General features: G+C 37.9%; 1 protein-coding gene across 22 annotated transcripts in view; it reads right to left on the reverse strand.

The window, feature by feature from the left end:
- The window catches only part of Celf2 (CUGBP Elav-like family member 2), an 833341-nt gene that overhangs the window by 101280 nt on the left and 712509 nt on the right, over nt 1-19552 (reverse strand). For all 22 annotated transcript variants that reach the window (XM_051151384.1, XM_051151368.1, XM_051151379.1 and 19 more), the window contains one exon: nt 6841-6923. In XM_051151384.1, the coding sequence (XP_051007341.1) occupies nt 6841-6923 (83 nt within the window). The remainder of the gene's footprint in view (nt 1-6840; nt 6924-19552) is intronic.

Raw genomic sequence — 19552 nt, forward strand, 5'->3', positions numbered from 1 at the left:
CACAGTCTCCAAGTCTGCTATTAAGGTAAAAGGGAGTAGACATCAGCATTTCTTTTTTTTTAAAATTAATTTATTTATTTTCCTTTTTTATTATTCATTTATTCAAATTACATCTCAGTTGTTAGCCCATCCCTTGTATCCCCCCATTCCTCCCTCCCTCCCGCTTCCCCCTACTCCCCTCCCCTATGTCTGTGACTGAGGGAACCTCCTCCCCCTGTATCCTCCCATTCCTCCCTCCCTCCCGCTTCCCCCTATTGCCCTCCCCTATGTCTGTGACTGAGGGGGCCTCCTCCCCCTGTATATGCGCATAGGGTATCGAGTCGGACATCAGTTTTTCATAGCAACTCTCCAATATTCTCTTGCAATGCTAAAACTCTCATTGAAATATAACAACTGCTATTGCACTGAGGACCTGAGACAGGTGACTATAGTGATGTAATTAAGAATATATTGGACAGGCAAAATAAGAGAGCAAGACTGTGCATTTTATGTTCCTGCATTTACTTGACTCATCTCTTTATGACTGTATAAAGATGTGCACAAACATACAGATTTCTAAATAGGTAGAATGAATCAGATCACCATTCACATAGAAATACATATACATATGTATATATTAACAAATCTATATTCATCTTTATGATACAAGCAGAATTATACTTCTTTTCAAAGTAAAATTTGACTACTTTGGAAATACCGGAATAAGTAAGATTAGCCTATTATCTGTAAATTAAATTTCCTATAGCTACTTATTGAAAATTTACTTATAAAAACATGGCCCAATCATTTTCCTCTTGATTCAGTTACGAAAGGCAATGCTACTATTCTGTATTCCCTAGTACCCAGAAAAGTACCTGAAAAGCAATAAAACTATACTAAATATTAGTTGAATGAGTGAACTCAAATTTTATATTATACTTGAAACAAAATTTTAGATATGCAAACCTACTTAAAAAGATGTTTTGGTTATTCTTTTCATAAATTTAAATAAAGGACACCTGAGAAGAAACTTATTCAAGTTGGTCTAGTTAGAAACTAATTCAAATAGCATGGCTTATTTATTCTTATTTATTTAGTTTTTTTTCCATGATATGGAGATGAAAGAGTTGAGAGATTTTCATGACAGAAATAATAATGATAAAGGTAAAATGATAATCATGGCTCTGAAAACAAAGGCATTAAATACACATTAATAATTAGAGGAGGTGCTTCAAAGAGAATGCGTGACTCAGAATACAGTACAATGGGTAAATTGAATTTGGTCCCAGGGAGAGTCTGGTTATTCTGCAGAAAATAATAAACCCTTGCAGTCTACTGTTAAGGACATGAAAACTGTTCTATAGTTAGCTTAGTCTCAAATTCCACTTGAGAGGAAGGTGTCTACCCACATGGGTAAATTATCCCTTCAGGGCAGCCAGAAAAGGGGCCCCATTCACATCCTATGAGTGAGCATCCTTGTCCTAGGAGACCATTGTTTTTTCAGCTTCTGTACCAGGACCATTTGTTTTCATAACTCAAATCTATATGTAGTCCTTGCTCACACTGCATATGTTACTATAAAACACATTTCGGTATGCCTTCACTAGGCAGTATCTCCTTAATATAAACTGCATATAATAAAACTGGTAGCGATTCTAAAAAGAAAAGGATAAGACATACTCATAAAAAATGTCTGAAAGAAATTTGTGATTAATATTTTACAAGAGATTTAGATTTCAGATTCCTCTTTGCTGTTAAAGCTTAAGAGCTTTTCCAAATTGTATTCTCTGATATTACATCCTTTATTAAATTAATTTATACCGAGAATGCTGCACTGACAATGCTGTAGATTTCAGTCCCCAATCTTACTGCTACGGACCGTGTGTGCTAAAATCTCGGGCCAAGTGGTGCATGGCCTAGGGCTATTCTTGGATGAGAATATGTGGCTCCAACATCTGATCACTGAAAGGTCTTACAAGTCTTTCTGTGCCTTATACTTATTTTGTTTTTAATTGAACAAAATAAACTAGATAAGTGAAAACAAAATACATAATCCAGGCTGCCATCATGAGAATGTCTTCTCTGGAACACACAATGGCAGATCCTGACAGGATGGTGCTGTCCTGTTAGCTAAATTTTAGCTGTCTGAGAGGAGACTATAGCTGAGAGTGGCTGCACACAGCTGTGACGCAAGCTCTGGGGAGGTGAAGGCAAGTTTGGGATAAGCTTGGGCTGTATTTTTTTTTTTTTTTTTGCCTCAACAAAGAAAAAAGGAGACTATCTTTTGTTGCTGTTGTTGTGTATTTTTGAGATTGTAATTTAATTACAATCTTTCTTTCCTCTTTCCAAAGTTGCCCATATACCTACCTCTTCCTGCTCTCCTTGAGACACTATTTTTAATTAATATATATGTATTATATATAATATATATTATCATATATATATATATATATATGTTCTCTGCGCATGGTACTGGGGATTGAACCTAAAGCTTTGCATATATGAGTCCAGAACTCTGTGATTGGGATATATTATATTCTTATCTCAAAAGGAGACATCCTTTAACCTTACTGTGACATGCCTTCAGATCACAGGCAACTATAGTTTTTCCAAGAACATAAATGGTATAGGAATAGAAAAGTCAGTCAAAAATTGTTGCAGGAAATTCACAATAGGAAATCTAGCCTGTTCACACAGGGATACAATATTCCCCTTCAAACTCTAAGTGTACTACTTACTAGGGAGGGAGAGAGGGAGAGAGGGAGGTGAGGAGTGTGTGCGCACATAATTTCCCTAGTTTTTCAGAAATAGAAAGGCACTAACGCATAGATCAAGGGTATATAACTGTCTACTGTCCTTCAGCTAGACCAAGAGGCCAGGTAGTTCCTGGGACACAGCAGCTGCTGAGTAACTACTTGTGGTTTGTTAACCTCATGAAGTATTATTAGCAGAACAGGCTTATATTCATTAGGGTTACCAAAAAGGTCTCCATGTCTTCACCTCAGTCACATCCTACTTAATGAAAAGGAGGGCGCTTCAAGCACAGCTGAAGGCAGACACATGGACTGTTCTGACAGACGGTCCTACCAGTGCAGTCCCTTCCTCTACTACTACTACTCAAGTTCTTTGTTTCTTTCACGATGGGAAAAATGTTGCACAAGACCAAATGGAAACCCGAAGCATTAATCAAGTTCTACTATACAACAAAAAATTTCTTAGGGTACAAAACATGAACTGTACAAGAAAGAAAAACCCATACTATTTGATCTTATTATAAATTGAAAAGTTTGGCCATTTCAGAAAAGAGGCAGCAAGCAATGGACTTTATCCAACAAACATGACGGCAACGAGAGAAGATTTAAAGCGTCAGTGGATGATGAGCTTTTCTTTGTCCCTCTTATTTATATTCACACAGAAACTGAAGGCATATGGCAAAGTGTATCATTAATTTCTTATTTTTTTTGATTTTTTTTATAATATGAAGGCAACCAGTTAAAATAGTACTGCTACAACTTTAAATTACTGAACTCACCAGGTATTTAATGAGAGATTTAGCACAGCAGGGTTTCTGCTAAATCAAGTCCTGCCTTCACTTCACAGTGGGAAAACAGGTGTATGTTGGTTCAGAAATATGGAAATATTGACTAATTCTAAGGCCTGTAATCACACAGCAAGGTACCCTGTAATATTTTTTTTTCTTCAAGAACATGCATTAATCTTTTATGTCTGGTCGCATTTCTTACTGTCTACCAAAGGCTCACATATGAAAGGCAACCACTTTCATGTTTTCCCTGCAGCTGTTAAGTGTGATGTTTGTAAGACAAAGCTACACATAAATGCAAGATGTGAGCTTCTATCCCCACCAAGCACGAGTGAAAAGGCAAATGTCGCAGTGTATGTGCTGTGGGAAGCTTTGAATCTTACTAGTCATGTCTGGCTTCTCAAAATTTTGTTTAATCTGCTTCAAGTAACTCAGCCTATAAAACTGAGTTGGAAAAATGTTCCATCAATTGTATTTTTCAATTCACAGTTTATTTATTTTAAAATGGGGAGGGGAATAAGGGGAAAATGTGAGACAGGGAAGAATGGGAGGATACAAGGGATGGGATAACCACTGAGATGTAACAAGAATAAATTAATAAAAAGTAAAAAACAAACAAACAAAAATTTAAAAATATATTCTTTATTTTAGTGTATGGGTGTTTTGTCTGCAAGTATGTTTGTGTACCATGTGCTTAGTGCCCAACAAGACCAGAAAACAGCATCAGATCCCCTGGGAAAGCCACTATGTGGGTGCTAGGAATTGCACCTCTGTCCTTTGGGAAAGTAGCCAGTGTTCTTAACTGCTGAGCCATTTCTCCAGGCATTGCACCAACTCCCAAATAACTGTCCTCAATTACAGGTTTCTAAAGTCTCTATTCTTAAATTTTAGAAGAAAAGAACATGCAATATTTGGGAAACATATAGAAGATCTGTTTGTGTGTAAGATCAGAGTTAAGACATCTCCCAACCCCAAGCGTAGCTATCAGTACTTCTGTGCATTTCAATAGATCTCATTCATAGTCACCCCAGGTTTCTAGTAAATTGTACTAATCATCAAATATTACTGGGTGTGAAAAAAATACCACCAGCTTTGTATTTCCTGTTCTGTGTTAATACAAAGCTTTAAACTGGGCAATAAAATATTGACCTGTGGTCAGCTGGCTTTATCACCGAACTCTGGTTTCTGGAAAACACCTTTGCACAGGAAGACATCATAGCGAGAATTGAGCTTCTCCTCAAGGCATGTAATCAAATGAACCAAACTATGTGGCACCGAACTACATGATACGTTATACAGTACAGAGCAGTTCATGACTAAAAATAATTTTTAATGCATCAAGAAGGGGTTCTGTGTGTTAATTATTGTAAATCATTTATTTTTAATGAACAGGAACACAGAGTAGTCTGGATTAAAATCTGGACATGTAAAAGTTAATTTAAAAGATTTTTTTTTTTTTTTTTTTTGGTCCAAGGCAATAAATATTTGCCTACACCTTTCTAGAATTATATTGGGAAGATTTTCACTTACATCAAGAATGGAGCTTAAATACTAAGTTTTTAAGTTAATGATAAAAGAATATTTAACAAAAGCCATCTTACTAAGAATCACTTTGGAAGTTTTAGGAAGTAGTTCCCCGGGGGATCACTCTGTTGCTACACACTTGCTTTTCTACAGTTTCACTTGCTCAAATGAAAAAGAGAAACACCAACGTGGGATGGCTGAACACCTGAGTTCACTAATTTATTATCCTTGGTGATTAAGAAGTTAATACTTTGACTAAATGTGGCATCACTCGCCTGTAATCCCAGCACTTTACTTAGATGTCAGCAAGGGTAGCAAGATTCTGTCTCAAAATCTATCGACCTCAAAGAAGCTTATATTTTGAAAATCTTTTGCTAAGCATCTTTCTTGTTTTTTTCCATTAATTAATTTATTTAATCACTTTACAGCCTAATTGCAGCCCCTTCCTCCTTTCCTCCCAGTCCCGCCCTTTTACCTTCCTCCCCTCCCCTTCCTTTTCTCCTCAGAGAAGGGAAGGAATCCCCCCTTACCCCCCTCCCTGCCCCCATGGGTATCAAGCCACTGGCACATCAAGTTGCAGCAGTACCAAGTGAATCCTCCCCGACAAGGCCAGACAAAACAGCCCAGCTACGGGAAAGGGATCAAAGGCAGACAAAAGAGTCAGAGACAGCCCCTACTCCCACCCACATGATGACCAAGCTGCACGTCTGCTACAGATGTGTAGGGGTCGCAGATCCAGCTGTGTTTAGCATCATTCTACTACAAACTTGTAAGGTTTTCAGAAGGCCTAAGCTGATTACATGAATTCTATCTTCGGGGAAGTAGGAGGCTAAAATACTTATGTGTGCCCATGCCCATATCAGTATTCATATACTGTACATGGTTTGTGTACATGTACAGGTACAGGCAAGGAACCAAACATTGAAGTTATGCCCTGAAACATTAGAAGCATTTTACCCTCCTTTTCTTCTTAGCAAAACACATTTCAATAACATCAGGGTACTTGCAGTGTTTACCACAAATCCTTTGTTATAACTAACACACATCATTATGTTATTAAATTAACTCACCACTGAAGTTTAGGTAAATGGAGAAAATATACCAAATAAACAGCAAAGGACAATTTGTACTACCATGCAATATATGAAAGTCCCACAAAAATCTGATACACCCTGATGAAATATATACAACATCAGTTCATTTCTAATGCACTGTACTAATTTGTCAGCTATTACCAGGAAGGAAATGAAAGCAAGCATTGTGAGCTTTCTGTGTTCTGCTCTGCACCAACACGAAGGCACACGCTTGCCATTAACACATTGACTTTGTTAACACCACTGACTGTTTAGAAGTCATTAGAGCTCTAATATTATGTCTATACAGAGTACATTCTGTCCTTTCAAATGAAAATCTAAAGCCTGAAATTGAAAAGGGGATCCTGCAGAGTAAGAGCTTTCCCTTTTCCATTTGCTTTGCTTGTGTGTGCCTGGTCACCCCCACCTTTAAAATCTTAACCTACCCAGTCCTCCTTAGCAGCTGCTGTACCCAGCAGGGGACCTCTGATTTTCTAACCAGGGGGTGTGCTATCTGAGAGTTGTTCCCATCAGTGGTAATGCCAGCCCTTCTCTGTGGGCTGGCCAGCTAGCCGGGCTACTGCGGGGAACAGAGGGGTCAGCATGGACTCCTCAAAAAACCAAAGCCATTTTTGGCACTAAGAACTCATAGCTAGAACCGTTAGTTGAAAGAACCATTTTCAAGCAATAAAGTGATTTTGATATAAAAGTAAACCGACTCACCCCAGGTAAAGTTTTAATATTGTGCAGTGCATTCTGGGCCTCAAGTGCAGCTTTTCTTGTATAAAATGTTACGAAACAACAACCTACAGAGAGAAATGAAAAGGTTTTAGAAATTCTTTGAAGGCTTTGCTTAGATATAATGGAGACTGTGGTGAACAAATAATCTACTTAAAAGGATGCACAATTTAAAAATACTAAAGCACATGAGAGCAGTAATAACAACATCTCAAGCACTTACACAGTGGCTTTCATCCTAAATCACATTTATTAGCTTTACCTGCATTGGAGATCAATTCATACTTTCCTGTGCTAACTACCTGGGATACAGCTATTTAGAAGTGAAGGTAGGAGGTAGAAGAGGGAGAGCAAGGTATTAATGCGACTTGGACCATAGCAACTACAATAAAGAGAAGCACTTAAGCACAGTAACATTAGCATAGACTTATGTATAATTTTCTTAGCATATCTCTAGAATGCCACACTTACAAAATACTGTGTAAGCTTAGAAACGGGATGGATAGGAAGACGGGAAGATTGTTAAAAGCTGGGTTAGTGCCTTAGTCTCTTATCTCTACCATAGAGTGTATAAAGCCAGGTTCTGAGCATAGGACCACTCAGTCCTTGTTTGTTAAAAACGATTAGCTAATTAATTTAAACCATTTCAAAATTAACTTGAGCCAGGCATGTTAGTGCTCGCCTTTAATCCCAGCAGTCAGGAGGCAGAGGCAGTCAGATTTCTGAGTCTGAGGCCAGACTGGTCTATAAAACCAGTTCTAGGATAGCAAGGGCTACATAGAGAAACTCTTTGAAACAACAACAACAACAACAACAACAACCGCCTTGCAATATGAATGGGTATGTACCCAAATAGCTTTAAGCCTAATCCAGCCCATGCAGTAAATATGGCGGAGGCACATCTCTGGGTTCCTCATTACTAAAAGCTGATAGAAACCCAGGCCAAAATCCCCCAACGCAGGCCAGCAGATACTTCTTTTAAATCAATCTTCTCTACCATTCTTTGATCATTACTTCAGTGACCTGAAGGCTTGCCTCTCCCTTTCATCAACTTATAAAGATAGTTGTTAACACCAGTATACAAATTCTCAGCATAATCAGCTTGGGGAGAAGTAATATACAAAAAATTTACAAATTTCCAGCTAAAGTTGCACAGTCTCAAAACAAAACAAAACAAAACACCCCAAATAAACAAATAGCCACTCCCAAAATCCTTTACAAAATTATTAACTTAAATGCTCGGGCCACTGCATGAGAGGCAACTCGCCGGGGTTAATTCTCTTTCTACCACATGGATCCTGGAGGTAAGTTAACTCAGGTTGTGGGTTTGGCTGCTTGTACCTTACTCAACAGCCATCTTGTTACCCAACTTTACAAATTTAAAGAAAAAAAGTTTCTATCTTTGATCTGGGCTGTCTAGTAAGCTTGAGAGTGTTACAACCCAGAAGTGAACGCTTAGCCTTGATTCCATAGCTATGTCTCCCTGCAGCTCTCCCTGGAAAAGAGTTAAGAAGTTGCCTATGCTGAGGTGTAATGGCACCCTCTCACTTCATAATTTCAGTCCCAACTGGTACCTGGATGCTCCATGGTCCCTATTATATCTGTTATGCTGAACTAAAGTGTGGGAAATGAAACCAACTACCGCTCCTAAAAGTTTATAAAGGTCAGGATTTTCCTTTGTTTTGGGGATTGTGTTTTTCCCTTTTAAATGTTTCTCAGAAAAGTAAAGTCTGAAGTTGGCATTTGAGCAGTTATGGGAAACTAGGTAAAGAGGAGAAAGGAATGGAGGAAGGTGACTGATGTACAGAAGAGAAAATGGAAAGTGACCCTAAATCCCCCAATCTTTCTAAGCTTACCTAGGGTCCATCCACTCTACCTTAGCAATCACCACAGTGAAACCAGGGACAGATCACTACAAATCATTTCAAAACATACATAGCTCATTTAACTCTTTTACTGTACATCCATTTAAATAGAGACTCTTTAAGATTATGCCAAGATAAGCTCTGGCTTTCCTCTAATGCCAGAGAGAGTATCTTGAACACCTGGGTAACACACTTCTTTTGCTACTTGACCATTTGCTGAGCCCAGCAACTCAGCTCCAGTAATTCCATCCTAGAAAGCAAATTTGGAGCTTTTCATATAAATTAAAAAAGTCATCCTACCTTCACGTGGATACAGTCTCTTACCACAGTTCATTAATGTTCCAGACTATATCTCTACCCCTAATCACAGCCTCAGTTGGGTAGCCTGTCACAGTGATTAAATCTTAGTAATGTGGGAGGGGTGACAAAGGACAGACAATAAAACTAGGAATATTATCCTGGTTTTTTTTTTTTGGTTTCATACCTTGGTTCTTAAATTATTTACAAGAAAATACATTTCTTTCTCTGCATCATAGTTCAATCAGTGAAGGAAAACTTGTCAAATAAATTTTTAAAAAATTAAAACTTTTTAATTTATTGTGCTAAAAGTGGTTTATATTTTATTTCACACATGAAAATGATTGTCTTAACATTTGCAGAACAAATACAGACATTCACATTTAAGGGTCACCATAGATGCAGCATTTAGTGGGGTACAGCATTAGTCCTTCCCAGTGTGACTTTGCTTTGCATATTTCCAGAATTAGAATCTATTTCAAGATTATTTTTAGTACTCTTTTAGTTTATCTACTATTGTTTAATTATTAACTTAAAATCTTAGATTAATTTATCAATTGAGAATATGTCTAAAAAGGAAGAGAAAAATATCATTTTCTGTGATTTTATAAAAAAAAAATTATGGCAAAAGGCAAGGGAACAAGTATATATTTCAGATAACCAATGAAGGCTTAAATAAGCATAAAATTGTCTTTCTTGCTGTCCCTAACTGTAAGTACAGCTGTTAAGGGAACCACCTGCTCTTAGATTTCCCCACACCAGCTGTACCTCAGGTCTGAAATGCACTGAATTCATTTTGAGGTCAGACGTAACACCATATGGCTCAACAACCAGAGTCAGGGGACAATCCTCCTTCTGTATGCGTGTTCTGCTTCAATACCAGTTTTTCAAGGTGGGTGGTTGAACACCTACAATACCCAGATGGTCCTCTGTGGCCACCGTTGCAACACACATCAGAGGGGTTAGCCCTCTTGTGGCGTGTTCATTCCTGGAACTACTCTTTCATGGGGGGGTATCAAGAAAAGCTTTGCTCCCCTTTAAAGAAGAGCACCAAGTATCCCGGGGACTCTTAGGATCACCAGAGAGGAACACAGTTTGAGTCATGTGCTTCAGCAAGTTCCAGCTCTTCTATTTCTGCTTTACGTTGCTGTTGTTGTTTTGATGCTTCACATTTTTTTCATTTGCTCACTTGACACTGTCTAATGAGCACTTTACACTTTGTGATTTATCTCACAGTTATCCACTCATTCAAGAGTTTCTGCCAGTGATAGCATCCAATTCTGGCCTTTTAACAAACCTCAAATGTAGAAAAGACAAACACAATACCCGGTTACCTTACAGCATCCTTGTTGCAGCAACATCAACAACTCATTGAGTTAATAAAAGTCAGAACAGAAAAAAAAAAACAAACCACGTAACCATCCTTCATGTGTCCATTTATCAGCCCTTCCATAAGATGGCCTTCACCATGGCTCTGACAGTCACAGCAACTTATACAACAGTAAATTGTGAGAGCTGATCCCACAACCCAATATCTTAGTCTCTATGTCAAGTCTAATATTTCTGATTGCGTTCTTCTGGTGATGCTGCATACAGCTAGGGCATGTGTGTTTGTGTGTGTTAATACTTTGAGTTTTTTTTTAACAGACCACTAGCAACTCACTAAGAATTCATTCTGCTGTTAAACTTTTAAATACCCATCTATGAATCCATGTAGGAAAGGAACACAGCCATGAGCATGGAAGAGATATGGAGGTGCACGTTACATGAAGGCATCTTGTGTGAAGCATCAGTAAGAACATCTCTGAGTGTCAGGAGACAGCGAGGCAATACTGGCCGCCGAAGGACATGGAGAAGCACAGAAAACCCACTTATTTCCAACTTCACAGCTGCCATTGCATCTACCTTCTCACAGTACCAGCAGGGGCAGTTGGAGCCTTTTACTGCTCAGATTCCCAGAAATGGGTAAGTCTAGCACTGTAATTATATATGTTTTGTTGGTTAAGCACTCTGTAATAACTATTGTAACTATGAGATTTAACTATACCATCATGTGTCAGAAGTTCAGAGTAGTAATTCCCAGACAAGCCCAGAACCACATGGTCTAAATAGGATAGTCAGTGTCTATTATATTTTCAGTAACACTTTCTGCTGTCATAAAGAGTTCCCTTAGGCATTTTTCCATCTTAATTGCTGAATAATTTGAGACACTGTTAAGGTTTTTTTCTGTTTCCAATGATAAAGACCCTAACAGACAAGCCAATGGAATGTACACACACACACTCTCTCTCCCCCCTCCCCCCACACTCTCACACACAATCTTTAAAAAACCCATAAAGAAAACACTCAATTTTTCTGAAAGACTTTAATTTTAAATTATCAAGTACATTTATTCTCAAAGAAACCATCTGGATTATAAATCTTTTCAAACCACAGATGTTTCTCTAGAAAATCCGTACTTGGATATTCTTGGTAATAACACCACAGGGTGGGGAAGTGCTGCTCGTGTAGAGATAACCAGTTTATACCCTGGCTTGCCCCGATTCATGCTGCAGTTATAGTCTTCAGTGCGAGAGGTAGTGTCAACACAGCTCAAGAAGATGATACTAACAGATCAGACTGTAAAACTAATCCTTCCCTTAAGGAAAGTGACAGCAAATTTGTTAAAGAATATGTTCCCCTGTGATTGCATTGGAGACGGTTACCACTGTGAGCTGATGCTTTTGAAGTGACGTTTTAGTTTAGAAGGCCAATTTCTTTAAACCCTTGACTCCAAAATATGGACAAAAGGTAAGTATTTTTAAAAATTACATTTGTGTCTGTATTTAAAGAATCCAAGTACAAAGACAGTAGGTCACAACTTGAGTTGTTTTTAATTATTGAAATAGTAACTTATTAAGGGCAGGAAGAAATCTCAGGTCACATGCTAACATCATCCATTCTCAGTGGCTGGAGCCAGTCCCATGTGCTGTTTGCATCAAAGAAATAGGTCTCATAATATTATTTCCTGCAGTGTCCATCCTGGTCCAAAGACAAACCCTCCTATAGTAAAGTGTTCCTTAAATGAAAAAAACAAAAAACAAAAAACAAAAAACCCTGATCTATTTGGAATGTCCATATTCTTAAATCAATACTTTAATATGGAAAATTGTGCTACCTTTTAAAAACTGTAGATAACCATGCAACTTGAGGACTGAGAAATGAAAAAATAAATTTTCTGTGTCTAAAGTAGTTTTGAAAACAAATATTTCAGATCTGAATCTTACTGCATTGTTTATTAGTTAGGCATCTACCATACATGAACTCAAGAGGCTTATCCACATCTTTAAGGTTATTTGACATCATAACCATAGAAAATCTACTTTGTTTTCTAAGTAAAAGTAAATGTATATTTAAAAACAACTACAGAAGTATCATTTAATGGCTAAAGCCTACACTTGTGTCCACCCCACTCAAAGTAATAGTTCTACCAGATAAATTCAAGTTATTGGAATTCCAGGTGTCAAGTTATCATGTTAAGAAAACTTTTATTTACAAGATACCTTTGAATTCCAAAGGGCTGTGAGATCAAGGGACAAAAGAAGGCCTAAAAGGCTAAATCAGGAAACCTAATATGTTTTTCTTACTATAAATGAAGTTTTTTTTTTTAAATCCACATTTATGAGCCAATCAGGTGACTACTTTATTGAGGTAGGATTTAAATTGGATCTTGCATGCAACCTAGTTTTAGCCAAAAGAGGACATGCTCTACGTACTCAATCTCTCTGGTCATCTATTTTCTCCCCACATTTTATATACTATGTAGATAATATATTTTTTAAAGAACCAGAAGGTTGTTGGTCTAAGTGATTCATTTTCTGCTCAATGAAAACCCCCCATACACTGAAGTTTTATCTATCAATTTCTTGCTTTGCCCTTGCCAAGACCATCTATATTTCACTTTCTACAAAGCAGTGAAAGGTTTCAAGAAAACCTCAGAAAATCCAGATTAATTTTTAAAAGCAATGTTAAGATTAATCTTAAAACAAACACCAAACAAACAAAAAACTCAAGAGAACAAACCAAAACAAACCAAGCGTGCTGCTCAAGGGTATAGAATGGGATTATACTTTTGTTTCAAGGTGAAAACACAAGGACAAAATGCTATTCTTAGAAAGTACAGAGATGCTTCAGGAAGCTATTTGGTACTCTGAAGAGTCAAACATACAGCCCTATCCCCAGCCAAGAAGACTTGCCCTTACCAATGAAAATACATCAGACGCACTGTTACTAACTTGTGACCTTGGGGGTTAAATGCCCTGTGTATTCATTTATTCTACTCTGTTTTTAACACCAGTGTTCCCTGTGAAAGATGAGGGATATGGTGTTAAAAGTGATACTACTGATTTCACAAGCTAGTATTTAAAACTTGCCCTTCTATCTTCTAAACATTCATGTGCTCTTGCTTATGACTTAATTACTGTGGCTTTTCTGTACTTAGATAGGGAACTGGGAGGGCTGCAGTGGCATAAGCAAAGAGAAAGGAATAGAATGCATGAAACTGTGGCAAATAAAGCACACCTTACTTGCTAAAGTAAGAACCTGCAGTAAATGAGCGGCAGCCTTGCATTCTGTGGCTTTTACATCCTTTCTGTAAGATCACATGGTTCTAAAAGCTGTCTTCCAGCCTAGCCTTTCAATACTCCCATTATACAGACCTCTTCCAATCACCTACTTAGAATCCCAGGTATAGTGACACCTATAATTCCAGCTCAAGGAGGCTGAGACAAGGAATCTCGGTTAGTTCAGGCCAGACAGAGCACAACAAAATCTTGTCTCAAAAGTAAACAAACAAAAGACTCAGGAAGCATCCAGAGGCTCGCTGGCAGGGGAGCATCCTTCCAAGGCACTGCCTTCCATACACAGCACAGGAACACCAATCCCTCAAAACACCTGAATGGCTTTACCTTATCTTAAAAGACCTGAGAGATGCTTGAGGCTGATTTTGTATCGCATTTTGTGTAAAAATGTCCTTTTATAAGCTAAACCTACATATCTCTCAGTCACCCAAAACACTTTTCCTTTTTAAAAGTGGGATTTTCATAGCTAAAACAGCAGCTGCCCCCCGCCCCAAATGCTCCATCCTACATGAATCATTTTTTAATGAAACCTTAGCCCGTTTGCTTAGGTTTATAAAGTTCTATATTACTGGCACCCTGATACACTAAGTACTGCTGTATGGCCACTATCCAGAATACAAAGCTAGGCTATTTGCTTTTAGGGCCTGAATCGTGTGGGCACAACTATCTGAAATACTAAAGGCCACACTTGTTCCTCTGGCTGCTTTCTAACAAGCCTGCACTGCCTCAGACAGAACCAGTCCTACAAGCCAATCAGAACTAACTTCTCAGCTACTCTGGGATAGGAGTACTGCTGTTACCCAGCTAAGTGGCAACCCTACAGTTCCCGTCAGATCCCACCTGAGAAGTATGAACACACTTCTATCAATTACCCAGGAGATCAGGCTGATGCCTGCTTCTTCCTGGCCCTCCCTTGGAGGAGCCACCCACTTTAAGTCTCAAAGCTTTCTGACGAAAGTCTTGTTTTTGAATCTTCTGCCAGGAAAAAGCAGATTTCTTTTTCATTGTTGGTGCTTTTTTTAAAAAACCTCCATTAAATCTGCTATTTCTAGCCTTCTGGCAAAGGAGCCTGTGGTGTGTATTGTAACCCTTCCTAACCCATCATTCTGTAAATTCCAAGTATGGCTCTCAACTGACAGCAAAGATCAACAATTAAACTGCAAGGACCTGCTTCTGGGTTCTCTGGAATAATCTACTTATGCTAAATACTTTAAATTATCTGAAACGTGTAAAAGTATCTAAAGATTTTTGATCTCATCTCCCCCTCATGGGGCAACTGCTACATTAGCTTTTCTTCCACTCTCTTGCCCCATTCCCAGGACTAGAAAGGTGAGCTCACTGCGGAGGTGTATGCATGTTCAGTACTCAGGGGACAGTGCCAATGAAGAAAGCAGTTTCTTTAAATACTGTTTGATCTTTGGAATAAAAGATAATAAGGGCACAGGACTTGATTATATTTTCTATTTTTTTTTTAAATACTGTGTCTAGAGAAGTTAGGAGGGCCAAACTGTTCCCATAAGGTAAGAAAGGAACACAAACAAACTTACTATGGTAAAAATAACAAGCCAGTAAGTTAAGTCACACTGAATGGCTTTCCTAAGGTCACTGTGAGTGGCCCAACTAATTGGCCAGTCACTTTCCCATGCATCCTGATGAGGCAGACTAGATGTCAGTAGGGAAAGCAATAATGGGTCTTCTGTAAAGAGGAAGTGAGCCAAGGTATCTTAACACACATCAAGGAAGACACCACAGCACTATATTACATATAGGGTAGTTCTGTCTTAAATCCAATTAAAGAGTCTTTAGCTTCTAAGCACTGAGAGATCTCACTAAAACAAAGTTTCTAATACAAGGTTATTTCATAATATAGATGCTCTTAAGGACAGAATGACATTTTGATTGGGAGTTCAGTGACATAGAGAATAAGTTAAATTGCTATCCATTTTCATATGAATCTCAATTTTAGCATATTGGATTATTAGATGCTTGTAGGTCAGGACACTTCCTTCAGTCTCAATCTTGTGGTTTTGTTCAGTTAGTATGTCAATTTACTTTCTTAAGAACATAGGATCACTAATGTTAGTCTGGCTAAACTATGACCTAGCCACATGCCTCAATTCATTATTGGGAATACCAGTGTTCTTTTATTACAATTTTTAATGAGTGGTATCTTGTATACTGGTAGTCTGAGCTTTACAAGGCTGTTTTTGTCTTAAGGATCTGTAAAGAAGATGTTACTCTTATTTTCATACTCTGGTCTTTTCATTAATAAAATGGAGGGAGAAATCCTTTGGCTATGGAAACCATAATATTAACCTCAAGTAAACACTACTTACTTAAGACTTTTTATTGCCATCTATGAACTCTTGAGAGCTAATATTTATAAACACAACTTTATTGTGTTTCCACTTCATTCCAAAAAAAAAATAAGTAAGCCAATTGAGATATTGGAAATCATGTAATATATAAATTTTGGAGCCATGTAGAAAATTTCCCTGAATTATCATGACACTTGTGACAGTTTTCTAATACTGGTTATTTCTCTATTTCATTTATGATCTTTTCAGGAAATCTTATGTAGTTATGTGACATCCTGTGTCCTAATCACACATGTTCCTTGATTAAAGGATGCTGCCAGATACCCTGTTGTCAAAGTCATAGGTCTGGGAAATCAATTCAAGATGCCAAAATAGTGCCCATTGGACAGTATTAGGCAATCTAAAAAAAAATACTCACTTTAGATTATGAATTAGATACAGATGTCTGCATCTAATTGTGGCATCAACAAATAGATTCCTGATTTTACTCAGGTTTGGTCATAATGTCCACCTCCACTGGACAATACATATGTCTGCATCTAATTGTGGCATCAACAAATAGAATCCTGATTTTACTCAGGTTTGGTCATAATGTCCACCTCCACTGGACAATACATATGTTATTTCAGCAAAGACATCTATTTCTGGAAAGGCACCACAATAAGATAATTCCTTTAACAACTTATCTCACAGTGTTTCCAGGTATTTGTTCCTTATGCAGGAAACCTAGTAGCAAACAGCTGATTGCGCAGTTGCATTTTGATCTGTCAAACAGAACTGAGGACAAATCAGGCTATATAGAAGACCATTTCTCTGACTTCATCCTTCAACATGATTCTGGTTAGAAATTTCTGGTACACAGTTCTGTCAACGTCACAATAGGGCTTACATTAATCATAATGTGGAAGAATTTTCCACATTACCCATGTCTTGACACTCCCTAAGAGGCTGGAGCACATGAAACCCAATGCTAACTTCTGAACTTAAACTGGCTAAACTTAAGAAGAGTCCTAGACCTTATTTAACTATTTTACCTTATATATCTATAGAGTCGTATCTATCTATTAGACCTAGAGTATACATTCTTGTGATAAAATTAGACTAGTTTTTGACATGACCATGATTTGTTTAGTCTTTCAATTAAGTCTAGTACGTTAGGAGTTAAGATGTTTTTAGATCAAGATAGATGTTTTAAGTTAGTAGAGATGAGATATGATAGATATTGATCTTCATTCAGAAATTTAGACCCAACAAGATAAGAAAGATGTTTACTTCAAGTTTGCCAAACACAAATAGCCAAATCACTATGAATGTAACATTTATATAATTCCTGATTGTCTCATGGTTCTTCCTGATGTATGTAGTTTATTTTATTCATGTATAATAATATAAATGTATAGGTTAAAAAACAAAAAAATAAAAATAAATAAATAAATCAATTGTAATGGAAAAAAAGAAGTCCTCCATGGAGTACATCTTTTTTAAACAATAATTATTTTATTTTATTTTGCGTGTATATGGGTATCTTGCCTGCATATATGTTGATACCTAAGACAAACCCTGCTGAGGATTCTTTGGATGGTTTTCTTGCCTGTCTTCTTCCTCTAATAAGGGCAAAACTGCCCCAGCTGTCTTTTTTGTTTTTGTTTTTTAAACTATGCTCCTAGTAGGAATTGTGGGGTTAATAACAATTTCACTTTTTATGTGTTACAGATGTTGCCACCCTCCATGGGCAAGTTCCAAAGATACACCCTGCTACCACATGGCTAGCTTATGTTCTGGATCACAGCCATCATGGTCCCTTAGACAACCTCTCTCCGAGGCACTCTGATTGCTGTTGCCTGACCCTCGTCATCCCTTTGATCAGCTAGAAGCAATTGAGAGTGGATGGCATTCCTTAATTCCTCAAGGTACCTTCTAAGAGTGGGGAATGAGGGACTAGAAGGAGTTAGCTGGATTACCAGGTAGGAAGAGAAGGAGATGGGTCTAGGTAATAAAGGTGGTAAAATTCCAAGATGGCTAGCTTCTTTATCACTGTCGGGACTTGAGGCAAAAGCCAGGCCAGCTAAAAACAAGGGCCTTGTAGGTTTTGATTTCCATCAGCAGGCTCAACTGTCATGCCACAATTGTGAGCCAATCAGCCATTCTATATTTGTTCAGTGAGACCAATTCTAAATTAGGGGAGGAAAACTCTTTATTTACAGACTTTAAAAAATCCAGCAGTCGAGAGAAGATGGATTTTGATTTTCATGAGTCTCCCTGCTCCCCCTGCTTTGTAGGTCTCTATTCCCAATAAATGGCTTTCCTTAACTGCTGATACTGTCTGCTTCTGTTTGTGGTGTTCCCGATTTCTCCGCTGCTACCTGTCCCACTTGAGACTTTTCTTGCCTTTCAATTTTTTAATTGGTAGAGAAAATAAACCCAACCAAGACCCCTAGACTGTATCAGGTGCTTGTTCCCTATTAATATCTCAGTTTGATGGCATGTTTGACAACTTATTTTACCTTTTTAAACCTCTCATTCTTATTTGTAATGTAGGGTTAATAATAGGGTTAAAAAGAGGAAATACATGAAAAGTTCTTCTCGAATGTTGAGATTGTTATCTATTTTAATTTATTGTGTTTCTCTACGAAGCCTAGGAAGTCTATGATTAATAAACACACTCTAAATAGGTTCCCTTTTGAGGCAGGTGGGGGTAATATGGTATTACTCCATCTTTTAACAAGTGACACTGAGAGAAGGGAAGGCAGCATTGACAGGTTCATGACATACTGAGCCGCCTCAATGGGTCTCTGCTTAGGAGGGAGGGATAAAAGACGTGTTTTAAGGAGGTGACAATGAAGTCCTTAATAGGGTTTGGAATTGATTGTCTTGACTGGCTTTCTGGAGTAATTACTCAGAATCATCCAAGTTCAACATTTGCATGGCCTCTGAATACTCTGAACATCCATTTGAATGGCCTCTAAACAGAAAATCAATTTTAAGGGAATCATTTTGATTGACTTTCTCATTTAGGGTCCAACAAAAATTTCCCCAGTCGTACATTTTACAGTATGCCTCCATGAGGCAGAAACTCCCTAAAACAGTTCATTTGCTATTCAATGAGTACATTCATGTGTACTCATAAAAAGACTTTAAACCTAGTTTTGTCATATTATTATAATTCAACAACAGAGAAAGAAAAGAGCAGCCACCCTGGGCTTTGTACGGAGATGCAATGTCCTAGGTGCCAAGGACAGAAAGGAAGGGGGAAAGTGTCATGCTGAAGTTTGGGCACACACTGCAAGGAATGTTAGGCACCTCCATGAGAGGGAGTTCCCAGATGCTGGACCTCATTCTTGTTTCCCATCAAATAAGAAGATGCATTGAGAGGATCCCTTACTGCCTGATAAACTTCTGCTTCTTGCTGTGACTCTTGCTACTTTCATGATCACCACAGCTCTGTGAGCTCCCATCGCTTCCTGTTACTACTTGGGGCATAGTATGTTGTCAAGTATGGTATCTCAAAACAGCAGGTTTTAAAATTTTTTCAACTGAATGATTTTTTAAAATGTATGTGGGTATTGCTTACATGCATGTCCATATACCATGTACATGC

This window comes from Acomys russatus, chromosome 9 (assembly GCF_903995435.1).
Source record: "Acomys russatus chromosome 9, mAcoRus1.1, whole genome shotgun sequence".
NCBI classification, from domain to species: domain Eukaryota; kingdom Metazoa; phylum Chordata; class Mammalia; order Rodentia; family Muridae; genus Acomys; species Acomys russatus.